The sequence below is a fragment of the Littorina saxatilis genome, linkage group LG3 (assembly GCF_037325665.1).
Source record: "Littorina saxatilis isolate snail1 linkage group LG3, US_GU_Lsax_2.0, whole genome shotgun sequence".
NCBI classification, from domain to species: Eukaryota; Metazoa; Mollusca; class Gastropoda; order Littorinimorpha; family Littorinidae; genus Littorina; species Littorina saxatilis.
Window position 1 is genome coordinate 43,347,820 of NC_090247.1, and position 23,361 is coordinate 43,371,180.

The window sequence follows — 23,361 nt, forward strand, 5'->3', positions numbered from 1 at the left end:
CGACATGCTGGGGAGCATCGGGTAAATTCTTCCCCCTAACCCGCGGGGGGTTCTTCCCCCTAACCCGCGGGGGGGTTCTTCCCCCTAACCCGTGGGGGGTTCTTACACCTAACCCGCGTGGGGGGGGGGGGGGGGGGGGTATTAAGGACTTGTCTTAGTGTCATTCTATAGAAGGCTGGTTCTGGCAGTCATGGTGTGAACTTCCGTCTGTTTGCCTGTCCACGTAGGCCAGAATCCGTGCGTGCTGCAGAAAGCAGTCAACTTCATAAACTACAACTCTTCCTAACTACATCCTGCAGTCTATCTCTCTGTCACACACACACACGAAGACACACACACAAACACATTCATATATGAAGCAGTTTATTTTATTCCATACACATTTGCCTAACTATTGGTTGAAGTCACACATACACACTCACACACACACACACACACACACACACAAGAAAACTATGATTAAAGCAGTCTTATACTTTATTCAATACACATCTTCACATTACAACTAATTGTATAGCCTGAATTAACTCTTCATAATCACTACTACAAGTCACACACACTAACACACATGTATGCACGCACGCACACACACACACGCAGACACACACACTGTACAGTACATGACTAGCACATACAGATCATAATTACACTTTTGATTACCACGGCAATGAGATTTATTGTTCAGCTCTTTGAAACTATGAACAAGGTGAAACTTCGTGAATTGGAGAACACAGTTATTCTATGTTGCCAGTGTAAACTGCACTCTACAAGCAAACCTTTGCCAATAAGTGTGTGTGCTCAAGGTTGGTCGGAGGATTCAAAACATTCTTTCTTTCTTTATTTGGTGTTTAACGTCGTTTTCAACCACGAAGGTTATATCGCGACGGGGAAAGGGGGGAGAGGGGATAGAGCCACTTGTCAATTGTTTCTTGTTCACAAAAGCACTAATCAAAAATTTGCTCCAGGGGCTTGCAACGTAGTACAATATTTTACCTTACTGGGAGAATGCAAGTTTCCAGTACAAAGGACTTAACATTTCTTACAAACTGCTTGACGAAAATCTTTACAAAAATTGACTATTCTATACAAGAAACACTTAACAAGGGTAAAAGGAGAAACAGAATCCGTTAGTCGCTTCTTACGACATGCTGGGGAGCATTGGGTAAATTCTTCCCCCTTACCCGCGACGGCGAAAGGGGGGAGAGGGGATAGAGCCACTTGTCAATTGTTTCTTGTTCACAAAAGCACTAATAAAAAATTTGCTCCAGGGGCTTGCAACGTAGTACAATATATTACCTTACTGGAAGAATGCAAGTTTCCAGTACAAAGGACTTAACATTTCTTACATACTGCTTGACTAAAATCTTTACAAAAATTGACCATTCTATACAAGAAACACTTAACAAGGGTAAAAGGAGAAACAGAATCCGTTAGTCGCTTCTTACGACATGCTGGGGAGTATCGGGTAAATTCTTCCCCCTAACCCGCGGGGGGTATTCAAAACATATTTCTCATGTGTGTGTGAAATAAAACAAAACATAAGAATCCATCCAACTTAGGTTAAAAATTTTTTTTAAATCGAACACACATACTTCATTATCACTTCATCAATGTCCGTGTCTTCACCTACGAACACAGTCTAGCTGCTGCGCAACACAGTGTCTGTTAAAAAATGTGTACACAAACATTGCTCCTGACTCAGGTGTGCGAATAGAATTTTTTTAAAGATGACAAAATATTCCCACTGAAAGCCTCAGTAACAACCATCGCACTAAGACAAACACAACCCTGCAAAATACAACTTGCTAACAGTGTATTTGCTTTTCAAACCAATGGAACCACAGCTTATGTACTATGCACTTCAGCCCTCAAATTTCACCGCCCATACTAACAGTAGAGCTATTTTTACTGCCTATAGCTAATGTTTTAATTCAATAGCTACTGAATAACTGAAACAACACAACCTGATTTTCTTCTCTTCCTCGGCCAGAGTATTTATCTTCTCTTTAACCCCAATTGTCATCTCCACACCCACCCTTCTGCTTTTCCTTTGGCAAATTCAGGTCTCCTACTTTTCTTTTCATATTATAAACAGATACAATACCAAATGCTTAACTCCAATCACAAGCTATGCAGATGCAGTACAAAATCGCATACAAACCTTCCACAGAACTTTTTTTCATACATTCCACAGATGAGTTCATTTGACTGAAATCGTGTTAAAATTTCTATTCTTAAAATGTATCAATTCATATCGTAACAATTTTATACTGAAGCAAACAATACAATTTGTACAAAAGTTACAGAATCAGGACTGTCACAAACGGACTGATAAGTGATTGTAAAGTGTTTGATGTCTAACAAATACATAACTCTTAAAATTTCAGGATAGAAATATTTTTAATTTCTTCAACCCTAATACTGTGTTTTCATTTTAAAACTCAACACATATGGACATATGTTATCACAAAAGAGAAACATCAAATAACAATGAGATTACATTTACTCATTTCAGCCAATGGTTTGAAATTCTCCACAAAAATGCAGTCTCATGATTTAGATATATTTATATTTCAGTTGCAAAAAGTTCATTTATCAATGCAAGCTCACACACACACACAAACACACACACACACACACACACCTATCAAGCAATTCTTTGGCATGTTTTCAAACAATTCTATACACTTTACACAAGCAGCAGATTACTAATTAAACAATACATACACAGCTGATGGCCAAATCATCATGAAGAAGTATAAACTGTAAACACATGTCTGAAATGGTCAATTTCTCTTTTTCAACATGTTCCAAATCATGTCTTACAAAGCAAATTCAGAATCACTCAAGTGAGAATTAAAACTGTTTCCCACCACCACACGCATAGCCACATACAAGTCTTGGGAGGGAATTCATGCATTCAAAATAAAATCGGAAATTTTTAATTAAATTTTGATTTAATATAATATACTTACCCAATTCTTATGAATGCATTGACTTTAGTCCCACATGCTAGATGTCGAAAAACCTCTCAAATTACCTGCCCTTAGTAGGGTGGTAACCAAGCTAAAAGCGACGCCATAGCCGTTGCTATGGCCTGACCTTGCTCGGTTACCCATAACACCCTGCGCACCACGTGAGCGCCAGCATCCGTAATAATCATTCGAGACTATTTGTCAAACAAACCCCCAAGGACATAATCCAGCGGGGACGGATGGGAGGGTATTAACTATAAGAATTGGGTAAGTATATTATATTAAATCAAAATTTAATTAAAAATTTTCGATTTAATCACATATTCTTACTCCAATTCTTATGAATGCAGATTCCTCCTAAAGGTGGAGGGAACCTACTTATGTCCTTGCAAGAACCTGCCCTGCAGCAACTAAAACCAGCAATGAACTGGAGCCATCAAGCCGCGTGCAGGAGATATCCCGAAGAAAGAAACCGATGAACACATCATCTGATCTCCAGTAAGCCGTTTGCAAAGCTTCGCCTAGGCGACCAGAACGCAACACGGCAATAAAAGAAGCACAAAATCTGTACCCGAGCTGTTGGCAAACCTCGCATAGGCGAGAGGAACACCACCAGCCAGAGAAGAACACCAGACTCCCGAACGCCTGAAAAGGAATAGAGGGAGGACTGAACGCCCCCCCCCCCCCCTGTTCGGAACGCACCACTCATAGGACTGTCCTATGAATGTAGCAGAGCCCCTAGAGAGAGACAAATAAAAGACGTCTCTTTCGCTCCATTGTAAAGAAATAAGAACCTGAGCTAAAGCTCGTGGTTCCAAAAGACAGTAACGTCAAAAAAGGGATTAAAAAAGTCCAACCAGACAGTTAGAAAATCCGAATCTCCCGGAGCGATAATCCTCCCAAGAGGAGGGAATCAAACACCAGAGGATATTGACCAGGTTTCTGAAACCCCAAAACCTGGCCAAAAACCGTGAACAAACGGAACCAAAAGCCCTAAGGCTACATCCTCTGGCAAACCCCAAAAACGCATGTGCCTCACCGCCCTATAGGGCTGAGGCCCAGAGTAAGTAGAACAAAGTCCCACGCGCTAAACAAGGGGGAGCCTCTAAACCTCGTAAAACAAGGTCCCTTGATCATGCCGACAAGAGCGCCATGAGCAACAGAAGAGAGGCCTATTTGTTTCAAAACAGCTGAGATAGCCGATAAGCCGGAACCTCAAAGAAGAGGCCCAGCTGTCCAAAGCCAAAAACTGAAACAGAGGTGAAAAACCACCTGGCTTGAGAGAGGGGCGCTAAGGAGTTGCACCCCCGCTCTAAATCCCCAATTGGCCAAGGGGGCCAAAAAAGGAGCATACACAGATAAAGTGGAGGAAATATATGCTTCGTTCCCAAAGACCAGAGTCAGAACCCATGATCTAAAACACAAACAGCACGCCTCCAGACCCGTCAGCAGAAGGGCCAACCCCTGTGCAAGCCCTGAAAGGACCTGTTGAGCGAGTCGGCCAGATCGCAGAGCTGGCCGGGGAGAAATTCCCCTGAGAAAAATGATTTAGTGTGAAACCCAATCAGAATCCCCTATACTCTGTCTGACAGGGAGCGAGAACTTGCTCACCCCAGCTAGTTCACATAAGAAGCAACAGAAGAATTGCCCGAATGCAACAGGCCATGCCTGTAAATAGCAAAAAGGGAAAGGCTAGTAGACTAAGAGCCACTGCTCCTAACCTCAGGCAAAAGAGAAGCCCAAGGATTCACGTCTACATCACAGCCTCAAGACTGCAATCACCATTGCAGGCCCCATCTAGACGAAAACGCATCCAAAAAGCGGTCTAAGTCCAGGGGGAAACAGAGCTAGGGAAAAAAGTCCCCTGAGCGATCCAAAAGGATTCCAGCCACCTTCCCGAGTGGAGGAACCCACTCTGGAGGAGGACCCTCATGTCCCAGACCTGAGAGGCCGAACCCCCGAAAAAACTTGAGGAAAGACTAGAGAGCCAGTATAGCTATCGATACCGTCCGACCGAAGATCGGGTCTAAAGACCCCGCAGAGGCCTGCTCTCGTGCCAGCCTGGCAGTGAAAAGAGCTTATAGCCTCCCTATTCTCTCTTGTGTGAAGAATAAACCTTCCAAGAGACAAAGTCGAACAGCATGCCCAGGTAAAAAACCTGGGATAAGGACAGCTCGGAATTTAGCCTGGTTACTGAGAGCACCAGGCAAAAAACCTGGTTCAACACCAAAAGAAAGTGCAGCTGACAAGCTGATTGACCTTGAAAAAGCTCAACCAGCCCCCGAGAAAGTCCAGAGACCAACACCCCCAGAAACCGAGCCCTTTCCTGTGTGCAGAAACACAGAAGGAAAGCTCATGTGAGAGCACCGAGGAAAATCTCAGCCAAAGCTGAAAGCTCTAGCCCATGCCGCCCCACCTCCCGCAGAGAGGGAGGCGACACTGAACCAAAACACCCCTTTGCAACTGGGAGCGCCTAAATGCGCTGCCAGAGGTCCAAGAAGGAAGGGAAAGATTCCAGCTATTGAGTAGGTTTCAACAACCCCCGAAAAAGCCTGACCCTTGCTTCCTGCAACCAGCATGAAATCAAACCCCTTGTAAAGGAAGGAGATCACACCAAGCCAAAACAGTGTGGGCCTAAAACGTCACAGAGAAACCACTCCGCTCCGTGACGACCCTAGCCCAAGCTGCCAGCAGCCTGGCTAAAGCCTTATCCAAGGCATCCTCCCTAACTCAAAAGAGCGTTCCGGGAGGATAAGAATGCCTATAAGAAAGCACAGAAGAGATTCTCAGCCAAAGCAGAAAACTCCAAACCATGCCATCCTATCTCCTCCAGAGAGGAGAGGGAGGAGTAATATCATGAAAACTCCATGTTCCCTGTGGTCTGTAAGAGAAGCCAGAAACTAACCCCTGGCCATAAAACAGTCCGGATCAGACCCTGAGCCTGAAAAATTCCCTGCTATCTTCTTCCGCACTAAAAGTGAGGACGAAGCAGCCTGAAACCCCGAAGCCAGCAGTCCCCTGCGTAAAAAGCAGCGGGAAAGGTGTAGGCTGAAGACCACTATCCTAAGGTGCGGATCAAGCCAAAAAGTGTGGCATGTGGCAGGCAATCACCGCAGACTCAGCAAATGAAACAAATTGCGAGAAAGCCTGTGAAAACCCAAAGGCATCCCGGAAGAGGAAGGAAGAGAGACACCCCCAACCTATCCGGGCCAAAGTAAACTGCAACAGCAGCCGCTCTATGTATGGGAAGCCTACAATCAGTAGGCAACCCTATACACTCCCCCTCCTTAAACAAGAAGTCCGAACCTAACCACCAGTTGTGTAAAACACAAAAGGAGGGGAGGCAGGGGAGGTCGCGCACTAAATCTCCTGCCAATAACCCGCCAAGAGTGTGGATGAAAAGCGTGATCAGTCTCTGACTGCCAACCCAAAACCGCCCACCTGAACAAGAGGTGGGGGGAAGAGGGGTTGGTAACTGGCACAGATCTCTGCCAAGAAGAAGAGAGAGTGAAGAAGCAAGACAAAGCCGGGCCCGGCGCGTCTTACCCCACCCGCTGTGCGAGAGAAGCATCTCAGTGCTAAGAACCAGACTACCTGGTATGACCACAACCCACCCCAAGCGGGGAGGGGGGCGGTCCAGCACAGCCGTACCCCAAGACGGGGTAAGGACTGAAACAGAGAAACGGCCGTAAACGGCCGATCCTCGCTCGTCCACCTGCCGAAGTCAAGTAGCCCTATCACTCACCCACCCCTAGGAGGGGGGGGGGTGACCTACGCTGGCTACGGACAATGACCACCGGCCAGGCGATACTAAAGCCGAGTCCCTGCAGATCATTGTGAACACAAAGAATGGGAGACTGGAGAGAAAGGGTACGTTCTGTCTCCGCCTGACCATGTAGCCAGCCGGCACAGCCCGTGCAGAGAACAAAACGGAGCAAAGCTCATTGTTCCCTGACCACTGTGCGAGACACCCTGCCGAGAACAAAAGAGAGTCAAGCTCATTGTTTCGCGACCGCTACCCGCGACAAGCGCGGGCAGCTAACACAGCCACCTGCCCCAAACGGAGCAGAGAAGGAGTATGTAAGGTAGCCTGGAAAGCCGTACATAGCACCCCCACTGTGTAGCAAGGCCTGAGCCAAGCCACCCCCAGATGAGGAGGGGGGTGGCTCGTCGCAGCAGTAAGAGCGACGGAGAGAGACGAACCGAAAAACGGCCGACCCCCCTCCGTCCACCTGCCGTAATCCTATAGCCCACCGACCACACAACCCGATAGGGGAGGAGGACGACTGTCGGGCCAGGACAATAGAGGCACAGACTGTGAAGACAGTCCAACAGCGCCCACCCCGTCCGACCCAGAGGGAGGGACAGGGTGGAACGCTGCTCCAGCCCCCACCCGATCCTGCCCAGCGGGCGGGAAAGAGTGAGCCACTGATACCCCCCCACCCTGCCCCAAATGGAGCAGAGAAGGGGTATGTAACGTAGCCTGGAAAGCCGCCACCCCAACGCGCCCGGGGGGCGGGAAAGGGTGGGAAGCTAACACAGCCCCCTGCCCCCAGTGGGACAAGGTGGGACCAAACCCAGGCTGTGACTTACCATGCCCCCTCTCTCCCTCTCCCGCAAGGGGAGAGAGCTGACTTCCCACTGCAGTGTTGCTAAAAGCAAGCTGAGCGGGAAGAGAAAGAGAGGAAGCAGACCCCCTCTCCTAACGGAGAGAGTGCTCGCGAACAACCCAGCCTACCAGTGGCAGAAAGGACTGAACCAAGCTGGCCGTTTGCACCAGGCGACGGTGCAACGCAGGAGCGCCCCCCTATCCCCCCCCAATGGCGGGGGGCTGCGTAACACACTGTGAAGTACCGGCGGTAATCAGAGTGGTTAGACGCAGGCAGGGAGCAGGCCCCCCCTCCTAAAAGGAAGGGGTGCTCGAGAACAGCCCAGAGCCACCAGAGGCAAAAAACGGGCTGAACCGAACAGGCCATTTGCACTAGGCCACAGTGCGAAGCTGACGAAACGGGAGGGCGGGAACCGCCGATCGCGCCTGAAACAGCCGAGAATATAGACACAAAACATCGTTAAGTCCCCCCAAAAGGAGGACATTGACTGATTCCTCTTACACAGAGAAAGGGGAAAGAATAGCCACACGGCCACTCCCCCCCCCCCCCATCAGTCGCACCGACGACGATCCAACAAAAAGTCTATAAGGAGCCTAAAGGCTGATTAACCCCAACAGGGGAAGCGAGCTGTGCAAGAACTGAACCCACCCTCGGAGGGAAAGGAACATAAAAAGAAGTGCTGATTGACGGATCTACGACCCGCATAATAGGCAAATCAAAGTTCTTAGGCTACTCTTAGGAATAGTTACTAAACCAGGCTAAGAGCTTTGCCACCTTCCAGTCTCGCGCCGAGTTTAGCTTTGTTGTCGGCCATTTTAAGACCGGCGAAAAACAGTCACCCAGAACAAAAAACGTCTGCGTGCATGTTCAACACAAAGCTAACACCATTCAACCAAACATAAACAGGAAAGATCTCACCAAAAGGTAGACGGACAGGTAGACCCACAGGAAACCGGCTAGTCTCACGGACAAGCAGGCATGTGAAGGCCAAAAGTGAGAGCGAAATTCGGACACGTCCACCGTGTGTTGTCGAAAGTCGAGAATGATTATTACGGATGCTGGCGCTCACGTGGTGCGCAGGGTGTTATGGGTAACCGAGCAAGGTCAGGCCATAGCAACGGCTATGGCGTCGCTTTTAGCTTGGTTACCACCCTACTAAGGGCAGGTAATTTGAGAGGTTTTTCGACATCTAGCATGTGGGACTAAAGTCAATGCATTCATAAGAATTGGAGTAAGAATATGTGATTAAATGAGAAATAAACGCTTCAACAATATTTCTGTATGAAAAGACATGCATGATAAACTAGAACAATCTGAAAGACAGTTCTGCAGCTCTAACCTTTTATCACAATTCAGGCCTGCAATCTAACATCACTACGCACACATTTTAATTCTAAAAAAAACAAGCTTAACTTTTGATTTCAAATACAATTTGCACAATCTGTCCAATGGCAGCACACAGCACAAAGGTCAATGACACAAACATGCAAGCAAATGCTGGCAACATCCTGATTTAGCTCCATATTTGAGGCTCACTATCACCCTTCTTTCAGTATGTAGCATCACTTTCACAGGGCTAATTTGGGAGTACAGTGGAACCCCTCCTATTAAGACTTCAACAAATCTGAGAAACTCAAGTCTTAAAAGGGAGGGAGTCTTAAAATGGAGGTCAATGGACAGAGTTTATGAACAAAAAATCTGAAAAAGTAAGGTTTTAAATGGGAGGAGGCCTTATACTGGGGGTGTGGGGGTGGGTCTTAAAGAGGGGGAGAGGGGGGGGGGGTCCACCGTGTGCCTTACCGCTACATTAATATAAAACAGACACATGTTAAGTGTCTCACAGACTTCCGATATCATTATACTTTTTAAGGATGGAGGGGAAGTTGTCCTTGTAAAGTACAGGGTCTGCACGGAACTCGATAGTGCGTAGCGGCATGCTCTGGTAGACGGCTGTGAACTGGTTGATGCACTCTGACCTCTCCACCATGTGGGTAACGTCTGCTGACAGCATCTCCGTGTTGGTGCACTGCGGACACTTGAACTTCTTGCGAGGTGCCACCTGCAACAACAGTCAAATGCTCAGTGCTAACTTCTTACATTTAGTCCAAGTTTTGTCTCCTTTAGTCAAGTTTTGACTCAATGTTATCAGACCAACTGGGTGTGTGTGTGTGCATGCGTGTGTGAGTGCGTGTGTGCCTGGGTGTGTGCGTGCACAGCGATTCCTAGAAAAGTAGCTGACGGGTATTTATGATACATTGCATGCGAGTTCTTGCAGATAATATCCCCAGATGTTTTTTGAAAACTCCCCCCCCCCCCCCCCCCCCCCCCCCCGATAAATGTATTTGATGATGTCACAGCTCATCTGAAGCTCCAATTGCACAAAAAACCTTCCGGCAGTTGGAAACTTTTAGGAGAAAAAAAAATTTGTGGATGTTAAGTCACACTGACCTTGATTGGAGCATGACCTGTGACATTGGAGATAAGGAAGTTCATGGCGATGTCCTCACAGTTCATGTGGTCATCCACCCATGACTTCATGTTGCCAGGTAACGCGTAAGTGTACAGGTAGCTGAAATACTGAAACACAAACACAGCCAGCTGAATTGCTGATGCATAAAACTTCACTCCCTCTTTTCCCAGCTTAACACTCTGAAGTACTGTACCCGGTACTAGAAAACGTGCCATCCTCACACACACTGCTATAAGTGATTTTTCATTGTTGTAAATATCTCCCTGCGGCGAACTGCAGACTTCATCACATCAACAACCTTGACTGTGTTAGTGTAGCATGGCGACAGGAACACAGAAGAAGAAGAAACTCTTGTAAAGAAACAACAAGAAAGAGTACCTCACAAAAAAAAATAGATTCATGCATGATATTTCTAACAAAATATTCTATCTACTGTCTTCTTCTTCTTCTTCAACGTTCCAGAATTTTCTGGTTACGTGTGAGCTCGTTTGCCCATTTGGGTTCCCCGAACTATACTCTGAGAGCATAGTCAGCTTCACTCCGCTTTCGTTGAGTAGGCATGCTAGGTATTTTCGTGTTTCCATAACCTACCGAACTCTGACATGGATTACAGGATCTTTTTCATGCGCACTTGGTCTTGTGCTTTTGTGTACACACAAAGGGGGTTAAGTCACTAGCAGGTCTGCACATAAGTTGGCCTGGGAGATCGGAAAAATCTCCACTCTTAACCCAGCGACCGGGATTCGAACTCACAACCTCCCGATTAGGAGGCCGACATCTTACCACCACGCCACTGCGCATAACTCACATCATGTAGGCACTGCAGACTTTCCCTCACTGCTTTTACCTTCCCAATCCCTAAACAAGGTCGGGTACCAATTTGCCATTGCAAGCAATAAAACATACCTTGTGATAAAAGGCAGCCCCAGTGAGGACCATGGAGATGGCGTTGGTCCACTCTGACTCGTACTTCCATTTCTGCGTGGTGTTATCCCACAGGTGAAGGCGAGATGGGAAACCAACAAGACGATCTGGAAACTCCCGCCACACCTGCACACGAAAGATTGTCTTTTACACAGGGAGAAGCACCATCATCAACTTTCACATGGCACAGCAATCACGTCATTATGTACACAAGATAGCAGCAGTCATATTTTCACTCAAGAAAGCAGCAAGATCATCTTTTAACACAGAAAAGCGGCAACAAAAACCCAACTACCTGATTTTAAACTGTACCTGAATCAGGCTTAAAGATTTTAGGATGAAAAGAATGGGGTGACAGATTCAATCTTATCTTCCACTTGTTTATGTTTTGTGACATGAAAGCATACCAACAACACACAGAATCCTTCATTTAATCTCTCATATCTGTCAAGGGTTTGAAGGCAAAGAACGGCCATCAATACCTATTTTACACACAAAAAGCTGCAACAACCTGATTTTAAACTGTACCTGAATGATTATCAAGGGTTTGAAGGCAAAGGAAGACTAACAATACCTTATTGACTTTACTTTATTCCCAACCCCTTTTCAAGAATATATTCAGAGAACATTTTGCAATAAGAAGTGTACAAAATAAGACAACAGCAAACTGACCTCATAACCAAACTCCAGCTCATCAGGGGTCAGCATGACAATGTCGTCGTCCAGTGCCAGGATGCACTCTGTCTCAATCTCATCGTAAGGGAAAAACCTGGTCACAAACAAAGAAAAAAGTTAGAATATTCCTTAAATTATGCAGTTTTGGTGAATACCATCAATTTCTGACAGGTTATGAGGTTTGACATCACAGAAATTTATTAAAACTCTGATTGAAATATCACATGTGTGTTCAGCTCTGTCATTGCTTATCAGTGACAATGCTTTTGAATTGAAAGGACAGACGAGGCTTACCTGGTAAGGTGAAGGCTGGACCTGATTTAGTAGAGGTACACAGACTGCGACGGCTGTTCTAATGATTAGAGAGGACGCATGCGCAACCAATCACCTTTCAGATAACAATATGTTACAAAGTCAAACACATGTTTTGAAATAATTTAGTGCCCTAATTTTATCCCAAATGCGGAGGGAATTACAGTCTCACTTAAGGGTGGGATTAGAACAGCCGTCGCAGTCTGTGTACCTCTACTAAATCAGGTCCAGCCTTCACCTTACCAGGTAAGCCTCGTCTGTCCTTTCAATTTAGTCTCGGTACACAGACTAGACGGCAATTTCTAATGATTTTTTAGAGATTGCCTTTGTGACATATTGCTCAACCTCCAATACAATTTTATATTACATAGAAACTCACCCTAAGCCTTGCAGAAATATGAGTCCAACAGAGACTGCCCCAAATTTACGGTCGCTGCTTTGTGGTAGAAACGTGAAAACGTGGACTCGCTGCTCCAACCTGCAGCTTTGAGGATAACATCCATGGGGACCCCCCGTGATGCTGCAGCTGACGTACTTGCTGCCCGTGTGCTGTGTGCACCAAATACTTGGGTGTCCACATTAGCTCGTGTGAGAACGTCTCTCATCCACCGAGCCAAGGTGTCCTTGCTGATGGGTTTGTAGGGTTTTTGATAGCTCAAAAGCAGTTTGTCTTCGCATCCCCGAAACTCCTTAGTTCTTCGAAGATATTCTTTGAGTACAGACACAATACACAAAGCCTTGTTCTGTGGAAAGGCTAAAAATTCCAGCGGTGCTAAGTGTTTTCCTTTGCGGGAATGTTTTAGCAATACATTCAAATAAAACACACATTTTGAGTTGGAAAGATGCATTGAATTCACTGACAGACTGTGAAGAGTTTGGCATCTTTGCGCAGATAACAGTGCCAAAAGCATTACAAGTTTGTATGACAATTCCTTCAGTGTTATTTGTTCATGTGGATAGTACAATTCCAAATGCTCCAGCACAACATCCACATTCCATGTGGACGCATATTTAGGAAAAGCGGGTCGAAGTTCAAACACACCTTTCACAAACCGTTTCACTAAACAGTGTTCACCAAATTGAGGACATCCTGCAATGTCTAAGTAACAAGATAGAGCCGATCTGGCCGCACAAATGGCACTATAGCCAAGTCCTGCCCTGAACAGTGTTGCTAGAAAGTTGATCGCATCATTCACAGTCGGCGAAACGGTATGTATACCTCTCCTGCACGCATAGCTTTTCCATTTTGCGATATAGGACGCATAAACTTTCCTAGTTCCCTCTCTCCATGACGAAAAGATGATATTTGAAGCTTGTGCCGAAAGTCCTGACATTCGATATCTGATCCTGAGACTTCGCAAATGATCAACCTTAAGGACTTTCTCAGTCTGTGTTTTTCCTGAAGATTTGAGGGCATGACTAGCAGATTTTCCCTTGCTGACACAAGCACCGGATTGTTTATCAACATCTTTGCCAGTTTTGGATACCACGGTTGACTGGGCCAGTCTGGAACTACTACAACTCCCGTAGCTTTTTCTTTGTTGATTTTGTGCAGCATGCTGGCAATAACACAAAAGGGTGGAAAAGCATAAAAACGTTTATTAGACCATGATAGAGTGAAAGCATTCACCGCTACAGCTTCTGGATCTGGTCTAAATGATACATATTGAGGGAATTTACAGTTTATCCTTGATGCAAACAAATCTATTTCTGGTTTAGCACCCAGAATATCCAGAGCACTTGTTAAAATGTCAGTCTTCACGGCCCATTCTGTATCTAGATTGTGTACTCTAGATTCTTCATCTGCTTCTACATTTTCTATCCCTGGTATGTATGCCGATGAAACCCAAATGCCTCGCATAATGCAAAATGACCAGATTTCCTTAGCAACTGCATTGCATGTTACCGAAATGGACCCCATTTTGTCAACACATGCAATGGCTGTAACATTGTCCATCATAAGCCTGAGATGAATGTTAGTTTTGTCCCTAGCAAAGGTTTGCAAAGACAGCAGTGCAGCTTTCAATTCCAGAATATTGATGTGCTGCTGTGCTTCTTGTTGATTCCATAGTCCACCTGTTCTACCTTGACTACACGAACAACCCCAGCCTTTCTTTGATGCATCAGTGAACATTATGAAATCTGGGTCACCATGATCAGTGTCCACATCATTAACAGATGACATGATATTCTCCCTCCACCATAACATTTCGGTTTTGGCTTCGGCAGAGAACTCCACAGAGGAGTCATAATCATTATTGTTTTGCTTCAAAGCAGCAATTTTATCGTGTTCCATGCATCTGTACCAGAGAGGACCAAATTTCACCGCCTGAAAAGCAGACACTACTTGCCCAATGAACTTTGCGAGTGTTCTTACTGTGGCATACCCCTGATGTAACAGCTCAGTGGCTAGTTTATGTATCCTTTCCTTCCTCTCTGTTGTTAAAGTGACTGTCATGTCCTCTGAATCAATTTCAACCCCAAGATATCTTATTTTATGGGAAGGTATCAAAACAGATTTCACCGGATGCACAACAAATCCTAATTTTTCCAGAAGAGACAATGACTCTTTTACATTTTGCACACATTCTTTTTCAGAATCTCCAAAAAGTAATGTATCATCAATGAAGATTGTTGAAAGAAATCCTAGTCTATGTAACTGGGCCATGACTGGTTTCAGTAACTTTGTGAACAAACGTGGGCAGGGTGCTAGTCCGTTTGGACATGCAGTGAAAACAAATACTTCTCCTTTCCAGAGAAACTTCAAATATTTCTGAGATGCTTTATTTACCGGCACTGAAAAATAAGCATCTTTGAGATCCAAAGAACAGAAGAAGCAATTTCTGGTGACTAGCTCCAAAGCTGTCTTCAGTGTTTCCATTTTGAAATGCTGATAAATCATGTTTTCATTCAAATCTCTCAGATTTAAAATTAATCTCCATGTATTATTCTTTTTTGGTCTCACAAAAATTGGAGACAGAAAATCATCCTCCGAGTGATCTGTTTTTCTTATCACCCCTTTTTGTAGAAGTTCGACAATTTCTGAATCAATTGCTGTTGTCTGTTCTTTGGAAAAATTATAGTTTTGAGGATTTTTTCTCTGTACAGGGGTCTCTGTGAAATCAATATTTATCCCTTGTACCATTTCCAAAATGTCTTTATCTATTGAGACTTCCTTCCAAGAGGGAAGGCAGTAACGAATTTGACCTGCTTGAAAATGATCTGCTTGTTCCTGTAATCTATTTTTAATGTTTTCAACTTCATCATAAAACTCCCTCACCTCTTTGTCTTTGCACACATCGGGAGTTTTTGAAACTTCTGTGTCTACTGTTTTCCTCTGAATTTTCCGAATCCCCGATTCTGACCTCTCCCCCGAGCTCTGGGACTGAAAGACTGCCCTCGTTGATTTCCGTATGTGTTCCCTTGACCTAAAAAAGGCCTACCACCGTGCCCCTTGCGCTGGTATGGTTGGAAACGATTGTTGTAGCTTGAAGTGTGCGGAGTTTTCATCTTGTAATTCTCCTTAGCACCTTTGATCGCTTTCTCGATATCCCCGCCAAAAAGCATGTCCCGACTCGGGAGATTTTCGTTTGTGCAAATAGCTGCCATGTCCTTTGGCAGAACGCGAGCTAATTGGTATTTACGGCGGATGCTGAGCTCTTGCTGCGCTGTTCCCAACAGACAGATAACATCACCACACGCGGACAACATCCCATTCAGTTCTGCCCTGAACTTCGTACTCTCTACTGTCACGGTACTACTGCTGTTGTCAGTGCACCCCTCTTTTGTGAAGGTGTGAAGTTTGCTTGTTGCCGTAACAAGTGCTGCGGTTGATTTAGAAATCAGCTTCTGTACATTGAGCAGTCGCGTGTCATTTTGTCTTGCACCTCTGTCGAGGTTTGCTTTCCCTATCACCTCCTCATTAAGGATAGGAGCCTTTATTTCCACACAGTTTGCCGGAATAAGGATACTTTCCATCTTGTCCTTGAGCTTTTGGTCTGGTAATTTGACAGTGAATCTGCTTTTAGTGATGTTTGCGAGCTTCTCATCCACTACACGACCTATTTTCTCTTCAACTTCCAAGTCTGCCTCCATCGCAGCAAAAATATCATCAAGCTGATCCGCTGACTGAGCTGATGCTTTGACACAAAAGTCAAATTCTGATTCTGTTGAAACCTCTGCCACAGAACCTCTGCCGGGGTCAACAATTGCTTCATTTTTCTTCACTTTTTCCACGGTAGCACCGCTGGAACAATCTCCGATAGAAACACCGGTAGCACCGCATGAAACGGAGAAAGACTGATCGCCAAGATCACTGTTTTCAGATTGATTTTCATCATCACCATTGTTACAAAAGAGATCGTCATATTTCGATTCCAGAGATTTCAGTTTATCCAAAAATGGACTCATGATCGACCCCATCAAATCACGCACAGTTTCCACCATTTCATTGTTAATGTTTTGTCCACCACTTGTACTAGCAGACTCCGCATCCTTTTTTGCTGCGGAATCCGCCATCTTCAAAAAATAGAAACCGGCGAGCGTCCGGCGTGAAATGTAATCATGAAAAATCAGTTCTCACCTTGACTCATCCGAGCTAATGACATCGTCCTCACGAAACAAAACACTCTGAGGCACACATCACAAAGAAAAAAGTTCACCCAACACATTATAATCCAAATGAATAATCCATTTCTATGAGCACTGAAACTTTCTGAAAGCTTCCTGGTAACGCGCGAAACCAAAAGTAATTGGTTGCGCATGCGTCCTCTCTAATCATTAGAAATTGCCGTCTAGTCTGTGTACCGAGACTAAATGTGTCATTATAAATCTGTGCTTGCCTGAATAAAAAATTGTTGAAGAAAAAAAACAAAAACAAAAACAACGCTGATTGATTACAATTTATATTATAAGTTACCTCTGTAATTTAGAGTCTCTACAGTTCCACACAGTTCAACATAATCCAATGTCTTCCTTGTTTGTCTGCTATTACCAGGTCGCACCGAACATTGTCAGATTACACATTTTGAACTAGTCATTAAGTTTGCGCCAGCTCTGTACATTTGTGCCAAGGGGACATGAATCTTGCAGTTGTCAACTCCTGAAGCAGCAGATTTGTGTAAAGTAAGCTCCCTTTATCAAACCACGCTTTTGCTTCTCATCTTATTTACCGCAGTTAGAGTCATGATACAGATGTCAAGACAGCAACGTGTTTACCAGAGCTCCTCCTTACAAACCACTCTCATGCACACAGACGAACTGAATAGACTAGTTTGCTAAATAAATCTTCAATCTGTGTGATACCATATGACACATTTTTCTCATTTCCAGTAATCTCTAACCGTTTATTCTAAGAGCTTACCTGTTGCTGAGTTTGTTTTTCTTGGTCTGATGCACCTTGACTGGTTTTCCAATGTAGGGCCAGGCAGACACTGAAACACAAACACAAAGTGAGTGAGATGATCTTTTTTAAGTCCAAGTCACTCCATTTTTCTTTTACTCTTTTTCTGTCATCTTTGTCCATTTTGAGATGCGTACCATTTTAGAATCTCCACAATTTTGTAGTTTTGGCAATCAGCGTCAAAAAGCGGCATTGTTTGAATGAATCTATGTTCAGCTAGACAGGGAAGCATTCAACAGATAATGATTGTTGGTTAATAATTAACCAACAAAAAAAACCAATTTGTTTCAGGGCTTGTATTCTTTCTTATGATAGAACAATGAAATAAATACAATAAAAAAATTTAAAAAATTAAATTAAAAATAAGACTGCAGAGGGAAAAAACTGTCATACAGAGGAAAGCCCACTCACATGTACAAGTGTATGCAAGAGTCGCAGCCTAGAAACTCCGAAGAAGAAAAAAAAATAAATAAAGAAAAAAATAAAGAAGTAAATGAAATAATAAACAAAGTAAGGAATCCAAGCTACTCGTCAACCACAATTCCAAGCAGATACTTACTGGGGGGCGGTTGTTTGTTCTGGTTGTTCCACACCACCAACACCTTGGCCAGAGACGGCACCTCGGCCAGCTGACGGATGACGGTGAAGAGTGACTCCTGACGGTCGTACGTCAGCACCACCGCGGTGAAGCCCTGGGTCTTGCTCGGCACTAGTGGCAGGAACAAGGGATTCTGGATCAAAGGCTGCGGACAAATCAAATACTTGGTGAAGAGAGAATCAGGATTAATGAACAATAAAGTGTTGTTATTGTTATTGTTATTATTGTTATCAGTGTCTGACTTGTGTGATGTAGTATCTAGCGCTAAAAGCAATCATTTGTGGTTAAGATAAAGCAAACATGCTTAAAACCGTGTACAGTTTCTACTACAACACTAAGTTTAGATGCTCACTGTAAAAACAACCGAAACACACAAAAATGTTTACCCTTTCTCTATCACACACACAACACTAAAAAGCAGACCTTATATTCCTGCTAAAACGTAACATTATGAAAACTGACAATAAGTGTCCCTCATCCAGCCACAACTGTTCACACTTATTCTTTACAAAAAGCCTATTGAAAGCAAACCATTCTTCAGAACTTAACGTCACAAATCAAGAGGATGATGAACGGAATCGACAGCGAAAGAGAGAGGCTGAGAGTGAGTAGCAAAGGCCATGGAAGTAACTTTAACACTTTCGCGACGGGAGGTGACTATATTAGTAATAGCGCTGCAACGCCCACGGACGGGAAGTGACTATTTTAGTATTAGACATACAAGGTACACGACTCGTGATTGCTTCCCGGTTTTTGAAGCTTGCAGTAAATTGAGTTGTTTCCCTTGACACACTTGGTGTGCCCTTCCGCCATATGTAAAATTAGCCTGGTTTGTGCGGTTTTTTCGAGAAAAAAAATGAATCGAAGGCGAGCCTTGTCACGGGAGGAGATTCTCCGGATGTTGGATCTTGAAGACCCTGTAGATCATGATTCCGACGTGTTGTTTTCGCCTCAAGAAAGCGATAATAGCAGTGATATTGAGGAAGAAACAGTCCCGTTGTTGCTGCTAGTATGAGTCGGCAAACTACACGTGTTAGGGTGGTACTGCATGAATCTTCGAATGTGTAGTTGCAAGGGGGGCGTGGCAGCACTGATAACAATGGATGGCTGGAGCCTAATCCTTTTGGAAATGTTCATAGATGTACAGTTGGGACTTTGTTGTGAAAATGTGACTTATATTCAATATGGATTACCTAGACATCATTTGGTGAGTGTCACAGTTTTGTTTCATTTGAGTCAGGATGCTGTGAGTGAATGCGGGATTTGCTTGTTTTTTTCTTTGTACTGTCTCCTTATTTCTGTGTAGAATTTTAACAATATTTCAGCTAATTCATAGGTTTTACACCTTGTTTGGTTATAAAATTATTTATAATACTTTCTGTTAAAAAATAACTTTTAAAAAAGCAGTGGAAAAGAAAACACACACAAAAAAACGTTAAAAAACAAATTATCCCCCTTTCACCCACCCTTTGCTAAAACAAATCGCGTGACAAACTTATAAATAGCACGACTGAACTGGGCATCCATTTTTTAATTAGTACACAAAATTTGGTGGTGATTGGACTTAATTCAAGCTTGCTAGACAGATTTCTTTACAGTTACTGTTTTTTGAGAAGTTTCTTGGTGGCAAGCTTGGGCAGGCAGGACGTTAACGCCGTGGCAATGCTAGTCACAATAGTGTTAAAACCTGCATTCTAAAACTGAGGAAACTGAAATTACCCTCATCCCTCAAAAAAAATATATACTCACTTTTCCCAAATAGCCCACGACAGACAAAACATTCATACCTAAACACCTGAAGGCCAAAAGTACATTAGAATCCCCTTTTCAGACCACCCAATCTAAGACTTCCTCCCTTTTAACCCTTACACTGGTGCAATTCTCTATCACACGTTACATAGCCACTGGTGAATTAACAGAGAGAAAAATAAAGAAAAACGGTCATATAGGTTTTCGCATCCATGGGAGGTAATCGGAACCGACCAAACAGACTGAGCCAGTAGCGCGACATATGTCGTGACAACCAGGTGACAGTATACGTAAAGTAGCGCGACATATGTCGCGACAACCAGCCTAAGGGTTAAGACCCTGTTTTCTCAGCCTTTTTGTTTATAACCTCTGTAAATATACCGCTTTTTTAAGACTACCCTTTTTAAGACCTGATTTTCTCAGATTTCTGGAGGTCTTAAAAGGGGGGTTCCACTGTATACAGAGAGAGAGGCAGGTTGAGCAGTTAAAGAGATCACACACAACTTTCAACCCTGCCCATCTTCTCGTTCTACTGACCACATCGGGCGGCTCATTCCAGTGGCTGTAGGAGGGAGCGGCATAGGGGAAGATGCGACTGTTGAGCACCTGCAGCGTCGTCATGGTGATCTTGGCCATGGACTGCAGGTAGGTGCGGTAGAGGAAGCGGATCTGACGCCGCATGGTGTGCACGCGATCCACGCTGTAGTTCCCCACCACCCCCATCAGCTTGCTCAGGTCATCCTCACGCACCTGTACCGACGCCCTGAAAACATGTCAGTTTTAAGAATGTACCTGTAATTGCAAAATTATGATGCGCTTACCTGAGTAAGTGAAGTCTAATTGTTGTTTTATCAACCACAATGTAGAGAGGACAGGGATAACGGAATCCATTCCTTCAGTGACGCATTCTCGCATTCGCTCTCACGTGACCCATTCCTCTTTGAATTGCGGTAGATAATATGTGAGGCCTCTTCACAGTGAGAGGACAACTCTCAATATAGGACATTTTGTGTGCCTTTGTCTATCATCTTGACCAAAACATACCTGTCATGACAAGCCACCCACAATGTAGGAACACTTTTAGCTGTTCCCAACAGAGTTCTTTCATCAGAGGAGAACTTAAAATATACAGGCAAAAACAGTGAACCCACAGGTACTCACAAAAAATAAACAACAACTTCCTCTGAAAAACTAATCCTGGCTCTCACAGAGATCAGTCATTGAGTCAATCTGTCACAACAAGTAGTTAAACCAGGACATAACATGCTGTACTTTCAAGTAAAAGACTGTTAAATAAAGTATTAACCCATATGCCAGAGATTTTCAGATTTCTATCCCTAAATTTTGAGACAAAACTTTTAAAACTAGCCCTGATAGAAAAGTTTGTTAAAAAGCTCATGTTGAGTTGAAGTAACAACTGTCATTGAGTTTCTCTTTTCCTACCTTCTCTTTCAACTTGTCAATTCTTGCTATACATTTGTTATAATTATGTTTGATTCTCAATGATAGGATGCAAGAAAAACCACACTATCTTAAACCTGTTGTCCCGACAAAATGTAAGGCTTCTTTTTAAGCCTACTGTCTATATGATACTTACCGAGACAGTACTATTCTTGCACATTATCTATTATAGGCCGAAAAAATTGGACAAAACGCTGAGTGGGTACAATTATCTCCCATAACCATGCGCCACCGTGGATCCCAAGCACTGTCCGAGTGCTTCCCCCTTACAGGATGTAGGTGGCGCGTCCTCTTTCTTTATGAGCTGCAGACCCTCAAAAAGCCCATAACATATCAAGAGGGGAGGCGGGAGGGAAACTCTAATAGTACTGTCTCGGTAAGTATCATATAGACAGTAGGCTTAAAAAGAAGCCTTACAGTCAATATAACACTTACCTCGACAGTACTATTCTTGCACAGAATACCAGAGTGGTGTGAGGGTGATATGTAGAGTATTAAACTCCTTAATCAAAATCACTTAAATCCAAGGATTAAGATACCCAGGCAATTTTCGAACAGTACTACCGTAAAAGAAAATATACCCAAGAAACATATCTTAGACTGACGTGACCATGCTGGCAACCACTGCTGTGTGGTGAACTCAAGGTCAAAGTCCAGGCCACTCAAAGCTTGAATACCACTGAGTCTACGGCAAGTGGCTAAAGCGATGAGGAACAATTAGTCTTAAAAATCAGCAACTTGATACTGATGCCTGCCAGGGGTTCAAACTCATTGCTACGCAGGAGTTTGAGGACCAGAAAGACATCCCCCTTGGGAAATGAAACCCGAGGTTTAGACACCGCTGCATTGCTAATACCCGAAAGGACATTAGCGATGAGGGAGGACCTGATCAAGTGTTCAGATCTGCGACCAGTAGCGGCCGCAATCGTGGAAGCGATGGCAGATCTGTATCCAAGAAGAGTCTTAGAAGAAAGACTCTTCTTTTGATACACTTCCACCAGGAAGTTGGCCAAGTCCTGTGTTGAGGGATAAAGCGGCTTTATCCCCTTGGACAAGGCGAAGGTGGCCCAAGCTCTCCAGCGTAAGTCGTAGAGCTGATTAGTTGATCGCCTCTTAGCGTTCAAGGAAAACTCTACTGAACTCTTGTGCAATCCTAGTGCAAGCAGTTTGGAGCGCACAAGAGCCATGCGGTCAAGCACAGACTCTCTGGACGTGGATGAGGGAGGCATGATCGAGGCTGGAGCAGACCTCCCCCGTCCAGATCCAGAGGTAGAGGGTCTACGTGGGTGAGACCGCGAAGATCTGGAAACCACAGAGCTGTTGGCCAGTAAGGCGCGACCAAAATCAGTCTTGGTCGTTCCTGCAGATATTTTGCCAGCACCCTCGGAATCAGAGATGTCGGGGGATAGGTGTAAGCATCGAGGAGCCTCCACAAGAGAGTGAATGCGTCCAAGTGGAACGCATTCATGTCTCGAAAGGGGCTGACGTACCTGGGAAGCCGAGCGCTGAATCGAGTTGCGAACCGATCGATCAGAGGACGGTCCCACCTTGCCCACAGACGCTGTAGAACGTTGTGAGCGATGGTCCATTCTGTGGAGAGAACCTGATCGCCCCGACTGAGAATGTCGACCAGGGCGTTCAGTTTCCCCGGAACGAACTGGACTGACATCCGGACCTGATTGGTCTGGCACCAGAGCAGAATCTCCTCCGCCAACAGGGAGAGGGACCGAGAATTGGTGCCCCCCTGGTGGCGAAGGTAAGCTAAGCATGTGGTGTTGTTGTCCCCGTTGAAAATCAGAGGGGCCAAGGACAGGCCGAATGGGAGGGCCCGAAACTCGAACACTGTGCCCTCCCAAACGAACCGGAGCAGATGTCGGTACCCCGGGGCCACCAGGATGTGGAAGTAAGCATCCTGGAGGTCCCAGACATGGCCCAATCGTTTGGCCGGATGGCCAACCGGACCGACGAAGGGGTTTCCATCTTGAACTTGCACCTGTGAAGGTACAAGTTCAAGGTGGAGAGGTCCAACACCGGCCTGAACCGGCCGTCCTTTTTGGGGACGGTGAACAGGCGGGAGCAGAACCCTGGAGAAGGCTGAGAAAGGGGGTAGACCGCCTTCTTCTCGACCAACGAGTTCACCTCGTCCTGAAGAGCCTGCCATCTGGCAGGGTCTCGAGGAGGGGGGA

At 44.8% G+C, this 23,361-nt stretch overlaps 1 protein-coding gene across 1 annotated transcript in view; it reads right to left on the reverse strand.

Moving 5' to 3' along the window:
- Positions 1–459: 459 nt before the first annotated feature.
- LOC138962445 (exostosin-2-like) overlaps positions 460–23,361 on the reverse strand; it is a 33,775-nt gene continuing 10,873 nt past the window's right edge. The window contains exons 6-12 of the mRNA XM_070334255.1: positions 20,252–20,477; positions 17,927–18,110; positions 17,329–17,398; positions 11,652–11,748; positions 10,962–11,105; positions 10,034–10,162; positions 460–9,644 (exon numbers count right to left, since the gene is read on the reverse strand). Of these exons, the coding sequence (XP_070190356.1) occupies positions 9,423–9,644; positions 10,034–10,162; positions 10,962–11,105; positions 11,652–11,748; positions 17,329–17,398; positions 17,927–18,110; positions 20,252–20,477 (1,072 nt within the window). The 3' untranslated portion in view covers positions 460–9,422. The remainder of the gene's footprint in view (positions 9,645–10,033; positions 10,163–10,961; positions 11,106–11,651; positions 11,749–17,328; positions 17,399–17,926; positions 18,111–20,251; positions 20,478–23,361) is intronic.